We start from the raw sequence: 15,100 nt of genomic DNA on the forward strand, positions 1-15,100 counted from the left end.
AAGCAGTCCTTTGTATAAATATCTCACAATTTACTTGGTCATTCTATTTTTTATGGACTTTGAGTTGTTTTCATTTAGGGTTATCAGGAACAGTACTGCTATGAACATTCTTATACATGTCTTTTGGTGAATATATGTATGTGTTTCTCTTGGAATATATACTTAGTAGAACAGTTGGATTTACTGTATGGGTATGTGCAGTTTTAGTGGATTTACCCATTTTCCAAAGTGGTTGTAATAATTTATAGTCGCACTGGTAGCATATGAGATTTTTAGTGTCACAATATCCTTAACAACCATTGATATTTTTAGTCCTTTTAATTCTAGCCATTCTGATCAGTATGTCGTGGTATTCCATTGTGGCTTTAATGTGCATTTCCTGATAATAGAATTGATTACATTTTCAAGTACTTATTCTCTTTTTTGAAATGCCTGTCAAGTCTCTTGCCTATTGTTCTATTGAGCTGTCAGTCTTTCTTATTTGTAGTTCCTTATAATCTGTTAAGTCTGTTGGTAGTCACCTGCTTTGCTAACCTATTTTTCTACACTGTGTCTTGCCTTTTTAGTCTTTTAACTCCTTTTTTTGATGAATAGGAAAATTTAACTTTAATGTAGTCTAATTTATCAATATTTCCTTCTATGATTATTATCACCTTTTATGTCATTTTAAACGTTTTAACCTACCTAAGGTTGTCAATATTTTATCTTATGTTATGGTCTAGAAAGTTTAGTGTTTTATTTTACACATTTTAAACATTTCATCTGAAATTGCTTTATGTGCCTGTGGTAGGGACCAAGATTATTTCTCCCCAAATAATTTCAAATTTTCTCCACACCATTTATTGAAAAGACCACATTTTCTCCATTGCTCTGCAATGCCATCTTTTCAAAGATTGGCAATCCATATAAATGTGTTTCTGGACTTTATTATATTCCATTGATTTATTTGTTTGTCCTGCATCCAATACCCAATATCTTAATTATTGATGCTTTATAAGATATCTTAATAGGTGGTGTTCTAGACTGAACTGTGCCCCCCTGCAAATTTATATATTAAAACCCTAACCCCCCAATGTGACAGTATTTGGATAAAGAGTCTTTAAGGAGGTCAATAAGGTTAAATAAGGTTATAAAAGTGAGGTCCTGATGCAATAGGACTGGTATACTTATAAGAAAAGGAAAAGACACCAAGAGTGGGCACGCATAAAGGAAAGGCCATGTGAGGTCAGAGCAAGAAGGAAGCTGTCTGCAAGCCAAGAAGAGGGGCTTCACCAGAAACCCATCCCGCCAGCACCTTAATCTAGCCTCTGGAACTTTAAGAAAATCAATCTCTATTGTTGAAGCTACCCAGTCTCTGATATTCTGTTATGACAGCCCCAGCTGACTAATATAAGTGGAAAATTCCTCTACTATTCTTCCAATTGTGTTGGCTGGCTTTTTGTGCTTTACATTTCCATATAAATTAAGAATTAGCTTTTCAGTTCCCACAAAAACAATCCTGAAATTTTTATTAGAATTGCATGTTGCTGTATATCACCTAGGAAAGAATAAACAACTTTACAATATTGAGTCTTTCCATCTGTGAACATGATATATTCCTCCAGTCACTTGTCTTCCTTACTTTCTGCTAATAAAGTTTTTTGGTATTGATGTTTTGACCCTCTGTACTTAGATTTATTCCTAAGTAGTTGATGTTATGTTGCTCTTATAAATGATATAACCCCCCAAATCATTTAAAATGTTTTTTGTTATCATGTGAAGATATAAGTTCATTTTACATGTTAATTAGGTATCTAAACACCTTGCAAAATTACCTGTTCATTCTAATAGTTTGCCTATAAGTACTTTAATATTTTCTATGAAAATATCCCATTAAAAAGTTCCCTTCTACATGAAGCTTGCTGAGAGATTTTTCTCATGCTTATTGATAATATAATTTTTAAAAATTCAGTTCTAGAACTAGCCTTTAGCTTTTTAGTCCATTTACAATTAATGTAACTACCATAGGTTTATTTGTTTTATTTTGGGCTAGGAATGTATTTTTAACTTCTGAAATTTCCCTCTATTAGCTTGTAACTGATGAACTATTTTACCATTTAAAAAATATTGATTGCACCAGAAATTGCAACATACATCTATTAATTATTAAAGTCTAATTTATATTAGCTATCTTACTACTTCCCTGAAAGTCTAAGAGAGCTTAATAACTTTAACTCCCTTAATCCCTTCCTTCTGTTATTTGCGTTATTTTTGTCCCCTATTTTAAACTTTACATGACGTTATTATTTCTGTTCATTTTTCTATCAACATACAACACTTTTCATTATTGGTCACTCACTTCTGTATTTTAAATGCATGTCTCTCCTTGCAATAAATTATCTCATATTTTACTCATTTAAAAACATCTTTATGGCCATGCGTGGTGGCTCATGCCTGTAATCCCAGCACTTTGAGAGGCCGAGGCGGGCGGATCACGAGGTCAGGAGATCGAGACCATCCTGGCTAACACGGTAAAACCCCATCTCTACTAAAAAATGCAAAAAATTAGCTGGGCATGGTGGCGGGCGCCTGTAGACCCAGCTACTCGGGAGGCTGAGGCAGGAGAATGGTGTGAACCCGGGAGGCGGAGCTTGCAGTGAGCCGAGATCACGCCATGGTACTCCAGCCTGGGCAACAGAGCGAGACTCCACCTCAAAAAAAAAAAATCTTTATTTTGCTTTTATCTTAAGGGTTATTTTATTAGATAGAGCATTCAAGAGTGGCAGTTGGCTCCTTTCAGCATTTTAAAGCTGTGACTCTATTGTCTTTGGGGTTCCATAATTTCATTTAAAATTCAGCTGTCCAACTGTTTTTGTTTTCATGGTAGTATGTGTTTCTCTCTATTTTTAAGATTTTGGTTTTTTTTTTAGCAGTTCTACTATGATGTGTCTAGGCATTGTTGTTTTTTTTTTTAAATTTATCTTGACTGGAGTTAATAACAGTTCTTAAATCTGTAGTTCAATTGTTTTCATAAATTTTAGAAAAATCTCAGCTGGTATCTCCTCAAATATTGATATTGCTCATTACCTCTCTGTCATACTTCTTAGACCTCAATAAAAAATATGTTCCTATGTCCCCTGTATCTTTAGGCTTTTTTCTTATTTTCTATCCTTTATACTTAGGCACATAGACCAGTGGAAAATAATAAAGAACCAGAAATAAACCCAAATACTTACAGTCAACTGATCTTCCACAAAGCAAACAAAAACATAAACTGGGGAAAGGACACTCTTTTCCACAAATGGTGCTGGGATAATTGCCTAGCCACATGTAGGATAATGAAACTGGATTCTCAACTCTCACCTTATTCAAAAATCGACTCAAGATGGATTAACAAGCTAAACTGAAGACCTGAAACTATAAAAATTCTAGAAGATAACATTGGAAAGAACCTTCTAGACATTGGCTTAGGCAAGGATTTAATGACCAAGAACTCAAAGCAAATGCAATAAAAACAAAGATAAATAGCTGGGACCTAATTAAACTAAAGAGCTTTTTGTACAGCAAAAGGAACAGTCAGCAGAGTAAACAGACAACCTATAGACTGGGAGAAAATCTTCACAATCTATACATCTGACAAAGGACTAATATCCAGAATCTACAACGAACTCAAACAAATCAGCAAGAAAAAAACAAACAATCCCATCAAAAAGTGGGCTAAGGACATGAATAGACAATTCTCAAAAGAAGATATACAAATGGCCAACAAATATATGAAAAAACGCTCAACATCACTAATGATCAGGGAAATGCAAATCAAAACCACAATGTGATACCACCTTACTCCTGTAAGAATGGCACTGGAACAGAGGTGTGTCTATCTCGTCTGGTTACATGAATAAGTTCTTTAGTGGTGATTTGTGAGATTTTGGTTCACCTGTCACCCAAGCAGTACACACTGCACCATATTTATAGTATTTTAGCTCTCACCCCCCTCTCCCTCTTTCCCCCAAGTCCCCAAAGTCCACTGTATCATTCTTATGCCTTTGCATCCTCATAGCTTAGCTCTCACATATCAGTGAAAACACAGACGTTTGGTGTTCCATTCTTGAGTTACTTCACTTAGAATATAGTCTCCATTCTCATCCAGATCACTGCAAATGCTGTTAATTCATTCTTATTTATGGCTGTGTAGTATTCCATCGTATGTATATATACCACAATTTCTTTATCCACTTGTTTATTGATGGGCATTTGGGTTGGTTCCACAATTTTGCTATTGTAAATTGTGCTGCTATAAACATGCGTGTGCAAGTATCTTTTTCGAATAATGACTTCTTTTCCTCTGGGTAGACACCCAGTTGTGGGATTTCTGGATCAAATGGTAGTTCTACTTTTAGTTCTTTAAAGAATCTCCAAACTCTCCATATTGTTTTTCATAGTGGCTGTACTAGTTTACATTCCCACCAGCAGTGTAGAAGTGTTCCCTGTTCACTGCATCCACGCCAACATCTACTGTTTTTTGATTTTTTGAAAATTATGAGACCATGCCATAGTGACAAATGAAAACCTTAGGTTAATAAAATAAATATTAAATACTCAAATTAAGAATCAGTGGACTTAAAAGCTGTTGTACTATAACAGTAGAGAAGATTACTGACCAGGAAGTCAGGCCAATAAATGTTTGGTCCTGGGCCTCCTTCTATTTTCAATTTCTACTTTTTCTCTTAATAACCACCCATGTGCATGGCTTTAACTACCATCTATACCTCTCATTCTGTTCTCTTCCCAAAACTCATGGCCTATTTGATATCACTCTATGGAGGGATGATACACAACTCAAAGTTAATCTTACTAACTTCTCCCATTAGAACATAAGTTGCACTGCAACAGAGATGTGTCTATCTTGCTTGCTACTGTATGACCAGTACTCATAACTTAGTCTAGAACATAGTAACAGATATGAATGACTATTTGTGGAATGAACCTGAGAAGATACTCATAGCTAGACTGTACTTCTTTTTGCTTAGATGACTTCTGACTGGAATGGGGTTGGGAAGGTTTTAGGGGGTTTGGGATGGAGACAGATGGTGGGTTGGGAGGTAATGATTCATCCTCATTCTTTGCTATCTATAAGCCTACATAGCAAGTCAAGCCTTCATCACAGGGTTGCCACTCATATTTCCCTCATTGACACCATACTTAAACTTATCCAATTTACTAGCAATCCTATCAACTCTGCCTCCAAAATAATTGATCCAATATCTATTCATTTCTTTATATCTTCTCTGCTGTTGCATTAATCCAAGCCTCTGTCCTTTCTTGTTCACCAACTGTGATAGCCTCTTATTGGTATTCTTGCCTCCTACTCTTGTTTCCCTATCATTTATCTCTACACAGCAACCAAATACCTTAAAAAAAAAAATTAAGTCCTTGACCTACTTTAAACTGCAAAGGTTTCCTATTACACTGAAAATAAAGCCAAGTTTCTTACTATGGTGTTTAAGGCCATATATGGCCTAGCGCCTACCTTTCATACTGACTCTGGCTTCATCATTCTTCCCCTTGCAAACTAAGCTCTAGCCACACTGCTCTGCTTTCTTTTATGCTAACATAGTAAGCTCATTACTGCTTAAGTTCCCTTTTACTTGCTTTTCCCTCTGTCTAGAAGATCCTCTCCCCTGGTTTTTGTATGGCTGATGACCTCATGTCCTTCAAATCTTTAGCTTCCTGGACCACCATATTTAATGGCCACTCAATCTTTCATTATCACACTATCCTGTATTATCTTCTTCACAATTTTTATAGCTAACTCAAGTTATTTATTTAGAATATTTTTCCTTTTGTTGTCTGTTTTATTCATTACCATTTTCCCAGCATCTAAAATAATAGTGACCCCTAATAAAATAATGACCCATAGTAAGTCCTTATTACTTATCTGTGGAATATCGCAGTGAATGACAATGAAAGGAATATACTCTCAAGCTCTCATGCCACTGCTCTTCTAAATGTCATTTCTTTGGAATGAGTCCATGTTTATTTTTTCTTTACTTAAAGGAAATAAGTAAAGTTTAAAATCCATAATTTTTTCCCTATACCCTCTCTCTTCTTATAGAACTATTACATATTTCTTGTAATAATAATGATTGTATATGTTCAATTGATCTTTTGTTCCTGTCAATGTGCTAGATTATCTCATTTATTTATTACATCAACCCTCTAAATTAGATCCTATTATAATGTGTACTTTATAGATAAGATGTATGAGTTTTGGAATGTTTCCATTAGTTTCTCAAGACCACAAAGCTAACCAGTATTTCATTTTACTATCTCAAGTGAACTTTAGGAACCAGGTAATGATAAGAAAGACTTTGGATAACTGATGACTGAAACTTTTTTTAAACAACCCTTTTGGTAATCAGTGATGGTGGTAGAATGAGGGAGGTGTGGGGTGGGGGGAGGAAGAGGAAGGGAGAGAGAACACTTCATATCATGACAGCCAGATAAAACTTTGGTAGCAATCTCTGAACTCAGCTCATTTAACATCATTCCCAGAAGGAAGGTGCATTAGTTCGTTCTCACACTGCTATTGTATAAATAACTGCCTGAGACTGGGTAAATTATAAAGAAAAGTTTAATTGACTCACAGTTCTGCATGGCTGGGGAGGTCTCAGGAAACTTACAATCATGGCAGAAGGCGAAGGGGAAGCAAGGCACATCTTACATGGTAGCAGGAGAGAAAGAGAGAGAGTGAGGGGAGAAGGTGCCACACTTTTCAACCATTAGATCTCATGAGAACTCTATCACAAGAACAGCAAGGGGGAAGGCCTCCCCCATGATCCAATCACCTCCCCCGAGGCCCCTTCTTCAACATGTGGGGGTTACAATTTGACATGAGATTTGGGTGGGGACACACAGCCAAACCATATCAGAGGGACAAACCAAAGTCAGGTCATTCTCTCTGAATTCCTTTGTCTTCTGTTAGAACAACCCACTAATAAGTAGACTTTCAAGGCTTTGAGTTCAGGAAAATCAGAAAGACTGACTTTGCTTGACCATTTAATCTTGGGGCTTAGCTTGACTCATTTATTCTGTTATCCAAGAAACAAAATTACATGCAAAGTAGAAAGTCATTTACATCTGCCAAGAAGTTTAGTTTGAAATAGGAGAGAATGGAAAGAGAAAAATAGTTAAGAAAAATTTTAGGAAGATAAACAACCTCAAAGACCAAGAGTCTATCTTAATATAACTGCAAATGTTTTAATGAAAACTGAAGGGAAAAAAAGAAACAGTTTGGATGTCTAGATAATTGATTAAAATTTTAATTTTCTACCTGGTTGTTTGGTACTATAAAAATATAATCATGCTAAATCACTTCACAAAGTGTTGTAATAATTGTTGCTTTTTCTGAATGGATTTTCTTAGAATTTTAGTGTTCTATATTAATATTTTGTGTATAAAGTACAGTGATTATTTTTTAAAATTTCCAACTTTTATTTTAAGTTCAGGGACACATGTGCAGGATGTGCAGGTTTGTTACATAGGTAAACGTGTACCATGGTGGTTTGCTGCACACATCATCCCATCACCCAGGAACTAAGCCCAGAATCCATTAGCTATTTTCTTCCTGATGCTCTCCATCCTCCCACCCTCCACCTTCCAACAGACCCCGGTGTGTGTTGTTCCCCCAATGTGTCATTGTGTTCTCATCATTGAGCTCCCACTTATAAGACATAACATGCAGTATTTGGTTTTCTGTTCCTGTGCTAGTTTGCCAAGGATAATGGCCTCCAGCTCCATCCATGTCCCTGAAAAGGACATGATCTCATTCTTTTTATGGCTGCACAGTATTCCATGGTGTCTATGTACCACATTTTCTTTATCCAGTCTATCATCGATGGGCACTTAAGTTGACTCCATGTCTTTGCTAATGTGAATAATTCTGTAATGAACATATACATGCATATATCTTTATAATAGAACAATTTATATTCATTTGGGTATATACCCAGTAATGGGATTGCTGAGTCAAATGGTAGTTCTGCTTCTAAGACTTTGAGGAATTGCCACACTGTCTTCCACAATGGTTGAACTAGTTTACCTTCCCACCAATAGGGTAAAAGCATTCCTTGTTCTCCACAACCTCACCAGAATCTCTTGTGTTTTTGACTTTTTAATAATAGCCATTCTGACTGTGAGATGGTATTTCATTGTGGTTTTGATTAAATGCAATTATTTTATGCATTTGGAGGATTAACCCTGCCCTTAAAATCCATTGACCCATAGCATTAGAAAGACTTTTTGTGAAATTTAGTAATGGCTTAATTTGTGTCTAGATTAGCCAGTGATGGATGCAGTGGAGAGGAAGTATGAAAAAGAAAATCAACAAATTCTATTAAGCTATTGAAATGTGTCAGAAATTTTGCTAACCCCTCCATGAATTAGCTCATTTAATTCCATGTTAACCCTATACAGTCTTATTATGACTCAAGTTTTTAGATGAGCAAACTGTATGCCAGAGAGGTGAAGTAACTTTGCCCACGTTAGCATACAGTAGAGCACAGGCAACCCAGGCAGTCTAACGAGAGTTTAACCACTCCAGCATACAACTCTTGAAGGAAACTACAGTAGCTTCAGGGAAAAAAAATTTATTTTTGCCTAAGATAGTTAAATCACAGCAACAGGGGCTGTGGAACCAATTGTCTGAAAGAGTCTATACCACAGGCTTATTTAGGTAACCAGTATTCAAATCAGAAAGGGCTAAAGACAGAGTGACTTCTGGCATTATGATACAAGAAAAACATAGCTACATGTGAGTAAATTGTTAGGCAAAAAAAAAGTAGGATGGGAACTTATCCTTGAATCTCTGAGACAGACAAAGGGGTGTGTGTGTGTGTATGTACATATATGTATATGTATATATAGGTATGTAATTATAAATATATATGTATCAATATATACATAAATACATTTATGTATTCAGGTTATTTGTTTCCTAACATTCATTTTGGTGCTGAATGAGAATTTTACATTGGGATGTATGTGTGTGTACAAGTATGTGTTGAGTGAGCAAGAAACTTTTGTGTATCATGGGATATGTATCTATGCCATCTGTAGAATGGCACAGAATAGTACTGAAAACCACCAATACCCTAAGAGTGGTGTGAGGAGGGATGAGTCAGACTGGGAGCAGCATTTCCTGACTGCCCACTCACAGGCACATTGCCAGAAGGTTTTATTTATTCTCTAGGTTCTAGTCTTCAGATTCATAAGAACAGATAATATTAATTTTTATAAGAATTAGAGTGATTAACTACAAGACTGTACTCTCCAGGGACTCTGTTTTATTTACCCTTGTTTACCAGCATCTAATACTCTGCCTGGCATAAAGTCAAGACCTAATAAATGTTTGTTGAGGGAATGAGTAATAAAGTTATATAATGTTTTGTATTTATTAGATCAGTTCCTGTTGGCGAATCATTGCCCTCTTGGGTCACGGAGAAGCTGGCACTCAGATTGTGTTATGGGATACTTTTAGAACCAAGGTTCTTTGACCCATTAGCAAACCCACTTCCTGGTATATTTTTTAGGGGTGTATAGAGACATAAATTCAGTAAACAAGAATTTATTGAGCTCTATTATTTGAACACTATCAGAGGGAACTGGGGATGGCTCATTGAACAAGCAGGCCAAATTCTTATTCTCATAGAGCTTACATTCTTATAAGTTAAGCAACAAAATAAGTAAATGCGTAACATGAATGGGTGATAAAAGCTATGAAAAATCAGGGAAAGGAGAACGAGTTTGATGGAGGAATACTATATAGTGTCCCCTGGGGATTGAATTCTCCAGGGCCTAGAATCAATTTAATGAGAATTTTAAGTGACATTATTAAATTACTTTAAACACTTCCTTTATTAAATTACATTGATAACTTTTCAAAGATTTCAACTGCACCCAAATTATAAAGTTCTTGGGAAACTATTTTCTACTTTATGTTTAGAATTCTGTTCAATGAGTGGCTGATGCGATAAAAGGATGGCAACAATGATCAAGAAAATGAACTCCTAGAGGTAACAAGGAAGGAATTATAATTGCCAACATATTTTGGATACTTTCCCTATGCTGGTCAAAACTTTATGTTCATTATCCCAGTTTATCATCAAATGATTTCTGTGCAATAGGATTATTATTATCTCCTTTTTATGGCAAACAAGGCACAGTAAGATTCTGTAAGTTGCTCAACGTCACTTAGCTAGTAGGTAGAAAAATCCAGGATTGAACCCAGGTGGTCTGATCTAGGGCCAAATTATCCCCTTGTAGGATTAAGTAAACTGCCTCCAGAATCCAAGTTTTCTAACTGCTAAGATACACTGCTTCTTTAAAAAGTATAATAAAGTAGGAGGGCTTAAGTATTTGAGATTATTGATTTTTTTAAACAAAACTGCAACCCCCACCATGAAAAGATACAGTATTCCACAACGACCTTTCTATTCCTGGAATACTACATTGAATTTATTCCAGCCTTTTTCCAGTCCTCTGTGCTTGCAGGTCCCTCTGCCTGGAATGCTCCCCACTGGGCTCTTCGCATTGCTGACCCTTTCCCGTCAGTCAAGCCTCAGCTCAAATGCACCTCTTCAGAGATGCCTTCCCTGTCTGCCCAATTCCTGGTAGCCCATCACCCCTCAGTCACTATAATGATTTACCCTGTTTTTATGTTATTCCCAGCCCTTATCACTATGTTAAAAGTTAATGATGTTCCCCATGGCTATTTTCCCCTACTAATATGCAAGTGCCATGAGGTGGGTGGCAGTATTCATTGTAATTGTTCCAGAGCCTGACCTCTGTCTGTACATCACAGAGGCTTCAAAAACACTGAAGAAATGAATGCTGTCCCTTGGGTCTGAAGACCCAGATAGATCCCGGGGGCTCTACTTCTGTGCAGGATCATGCATCTGCCCACATTCTGTGCAGAATTAGAGTACAAGATGGGAAAAGAGAGATCTGCAACTGGGGCCTGAGAAATACTTACCAGTAAGCACCCAAATTAGCCACAACTGCTCAGAAACCTACCACGGAGACCATATATGAAGGCTACTTGCAGGAGGACCAATTTGGAGGCAACTTCTGCAGTTAAGTATATGCAAGTTCATCATTTCAATTTTATCTGAATCTCCTTGTTTTTATTTCCCACCTTAATTTGGATCTAATGCTTGCCATGATTAATCAACCATTTCCTCCCACCAGAATGTAAGATGAGAGCAGAGATCCATCTGTCTTTTACAGTGCTGTGTACTCAGTGTCTAGAAGCATGCTGAACACATAGTAGGTGCTCAAGTAATACTTAATAAAGGGACCAACAAATGGCCCAACACTAAATTTCCTCTGTAGACAAAGGCAGGTGGAAGAGCAGAATGAAACATTTATTGAGTCCCTTCTGAGCCCCACGCACTGTTTTAGATGTTTTATGTATCTTATTTCATTTGTTGACCCTGTTAAGTGGCAAGCTTTGAGAGCCTCACTTATAAAAAGCTAAAATTCATGGAGTGAAGATGCCTTTCTTCTTCCATGCCATAAAATCAGGTCTTGCTGGGCAAGTGGGTTTTTAAATGAGCATTGGGTATCACTGGAAGCCTCAAACTCTAATCAGTTTGGTGAGGTCTATGCTATGACCTGATAATGTTGTTTCAAATAAATAATTATTCAAATAAATAATTTTGTATGATACCCTAGCATATCTGAGGATCAACAGAGAATTGTAATGAGAGCTTTGACCACTGCCTCACCTATAGGATCACTTCCATTTATCATCTCAGCTCTAATTTATCTGAATCAAAGTTTAAAACAATTTCCAAACAGAAGACTAGAAATACTGCAAATAAAGTGAATTTGGAGGAGGCTGTTCCCAGCAGGTACAGAAAGCTTAGCCCAGGTCAGTTAGACAGGGACAAATGCAAGCTGGCATAGGGTCATGCTTGAGATTGGACTGGAGAAATTGTAGGAGAACCAGTTCATAATAAATGACTGTCCCAAATCCCCAGCCCTGAGCTCAAAATACTCAGGCTTGGCCCTTTACTTAGTGATGCTTCAGGGGCTCAGTGTGAGCAAACATGTAACATATACCCTGGCCCTGAATGGCCTTGTTAGGTACTCAGTGTGAGGAAGGTAGCACTTATGAGAACATTCTTGAAGGCTTAATAACAGCGAAGAGTCTTTTCCGCTCATTCTGTGTGTAAATAGGGCTAATTTCAAAGAAAGATGAGTTTCCTTAAAAAAAAAAAACTGTAAAATAATAGTGCCATTACACATACCTCCCTCAGCCATTTAAAAATACCTTGAGGCTGGTTCTCTCCTGAGGGCTTATCAAGACACAAGCCTGCCAAGTGAAAGGTAGTCGATTCTTTACAGTGTATCCTTGAGGTGTTTTCCCCTCTTCACAGAGTTACTACTCAGGTCAGCACATTGTTCTAAGGTATTCCCAGGAATGTCAGAAACAGTCAAACCACTTTGCATGTAAGTACAGAGGCCAAAACGCCACTCTGGAGTCCACAGGCTGGTTCAGTCCTGGTAGTTTACACTAATTCTCTGTGTGGTTTTGGGTAGCTCACCCAAGGGTTTTGGGTTAACCGCTCTGCAAGATGGTGGGCAGGATCTAAAAAGGGCTTCCATGTCACTTCCAACGCTGGCTGTCTGACTCAATGAGGACTGCCAAGGGCCAGTGGGTGCCCTCCTCTCCTCACAGGCTGTAGCAGCCATCTAGAAAATAGCTCTGTTCACAGGCAAGGGAGAAAATTGACATTGTTCCTTTGCTTCTGAGTTCACCTGTAAGACCCTTCCTTTAGCATTCTGCAGCTATGCTCTCTCCAACTGAGACTTAGAGAATTGGGCATTATAAACAGCACATCTAATCCCCTTTTCTCCACCATCATTGTTCCCTGGTGCTAAGTCCAGAGTTTCCATACCATGAACTAGACATGGAAGGAGGGAGGAGACTACGCAAAGTTCAGCGGTGCCATTTTTTTTTTTTTAACTTTGTCATCCTAGGACAAAGTTTCTTGAAGTATTACACTTAGAGTTTTTTCCTTAGAAGGCACTGGGGTACTTCTTGAAGACGGTGATTCTTGGGCTCAGCTCAGGATCTACTGATTCAGAGCTTTAGAGGGGCTGTAAGTCCCCAGATCTTCATTTTCTTTATTTTTATTATTTGCTTTTTATTCATTTGTTTAACCCTTTTCTACCATAGCTTCATGGTGTCTAACACCTCAGTGACAAAGCTTTGTTGATGACAGTGTAATGCCCAACTTTGTTTTTACTAACGCTATTTTTAGACTCTCCCTTTTCTTTAATCACCTAGCCTTGCTTCCACCTGAATTGACCCTCCCTTAGCTAAGAGAGCCAGACAGACTCCATCTTGGCTCTTTCACTGGCAGCCCCTTCCTCAAGGATTTAACTTGTGCAAGCTGACTCCCAGCACATCCAAGAATGCAATTAACTGATAAGATACTGTGGCGAGCTATATCCGCAGTTCCCAGGAATTCGTCCGATTGATAACGCCCAAATCCCCGCGTCTATCACCTTGCAATAGTCTTAAAGCCCCTGCACCTGGAACTGTTTACTTTCCTGTAACCATTTATCCTTTTAACTTTTTGCCTACTTTACTTCTGTAAAATTGTTTTAACTAGACCCCCCCCCCCCCTTTCTAAACTAAAGTATAAAAGAAAATCTAGCCCCTTCTTCGGGGCCGAGAGAACTTTGAGCATTAGCCGTCTCTTGGCCGCCGGCTAAATAAGCGGACTCAATTCGTTTCCAAGTGTGGCATTTTCTATAACTCGCTCAGGTACAACAACAGGGTGGGGGATTGCTTTGAGATCTTCTAATTAAAAATGCCATAGGACTACCCAGATTTTTGGTTACTGAGTACAAATCTGCATTTTAAGCCAAATACTGTAGATAATTCTTATTTATGGTAGCTAACATTTGGAAACTACTGTCCTAGAAAAAGGTAGACAAAAACTTTTAGCCTTTTGCTGCTACTAACCATGATGATTATTCATTCATCCAACAAAGATTTATCATTCACTACTATATGCCAGGTAAAATAATGAGCAAAAACGCAAAGTCCCTGTTCTCACAGAGCCAGCAGTCTAGCAAGAGAAAGAAATGATAAACAAATACATAATATGTCAAGTAGTAAGAAAATCTAGGCAGTGAGATGAAGGGTGAGTGATGGGAGGTGTGCTTTTCAGACAAAGTAGGCAGGAAGGCCTGTATGTAGGATGATTGTGCAAAGACAAAAGAAGTGAGGAAAAGAACCATGTGGCTGAGGGAAGAGCATTCCAGACGGAGGGAGCCACAAGTAGAAAAGCCCTGGAGAGGGGATGTACGTGGTCTGTTTGAAGAACAGCAATGAGTCCAGTGTGGCTGGAGTGAGGTGAGTGAAGAGGAGTTAGAGGAGATCAGGGGCTAATACCTTGTAGCTTGTTTGCGTTATTTCTAGGCTGCAGAATACTATACAGTCTGGATTGTGGAACAATGATTTGCAGTGATAATATATTATACACCTGTTCTTAGTCTTTTGTCCTTATTTATGCTGTAACTCCCTGTTCCTGGCTGAACTCCTGAAGACAACCTAAAATAGGTCTTTTGCTGGAGAATTGGGGCAAAGAATAAGAAAGCTTTGGGAGGGAGGTGCTGTGGACTAAACTGTGTCCCTCTGCAAAGTCATAGTTTGAAGCCCCAACCCCCAATGTGGCTGCATTTAATAATAGGGCCATTAAGGAGGTAATTATGGTTAAATGAGGTTATTAGGGGTGGGACCTTAATCTAGCAGGACTGGTGGTGTTTTTGCAAGAAGAGAAATGCACAGAAAAGACCACGTGGAAGAGAAACGCAGAGAAAAGACCACGTGAGGAGTCAGTTGAGAAGACGGTCGTCAGCAAGCCAAGGAGAGAGGCCCTAGGAGAAACCAGCCTGCTGGGACCTCGATCTGATACTTTCAGCCTCCAGAACTGTGAGAAAATAAACTACTGTTGTTTAAGCCACCCAGACTCGGGCATTTTGATATGGCAGCCTTAGCAAACTAATACAGGAGGGTAGGACCAGGAGGTCTTTATTTAATTAT

General features: G+C 38.0%; 1 protein-coding gene across 7 annotated transcripts in view; it reads right to left on the reverse strand.

Annotated features, from left to right (window-relative positions):
• Window positions 1-15,100, reverse strand: part of PPP2R2B (protein phosphatase 2 regulatory subunit Bbeta) — a 482,712-nt gene that overhangs the window by 429,051 nt on the left and 38,561 nt on the right. For 3 of the 7 annotated variants that reach the window (XM_055388728.2, XM_063706849.1, XM_055388729.2), the window contains one exon: window positions 6,627-6,698. The exons of the other annotated variants lie outside the window; for them this stretch is intronic. In XM_055388728.2, the coding sequence (XP_055244703.1) occupies window positions 6,627-6,698 (72 nt within the window). The remainder of the gene's footprint in view (window positions 1-6,626; window positions 6,699-15,100) is intronic. 7 annotated transcript variants of the gene reach the window in all.

The sequence above is a fragment of the Gorilla gorilla genome, chromosome 4 (genome assembly GCF_029281585.2).
Source record: "Gorilla gorilla gorilla isolate KB3781 chromosome 4, NHGRI_mGorGor1-v2.1_pri, whole genome shotgun sequence".
In the NCBI taxonomy this organism is placed as follows: Eukaryota; Metazoa; Chordata; class Mammalia; order Primates; family Hominidae; genus Gorilla; species Gorilla gorilla.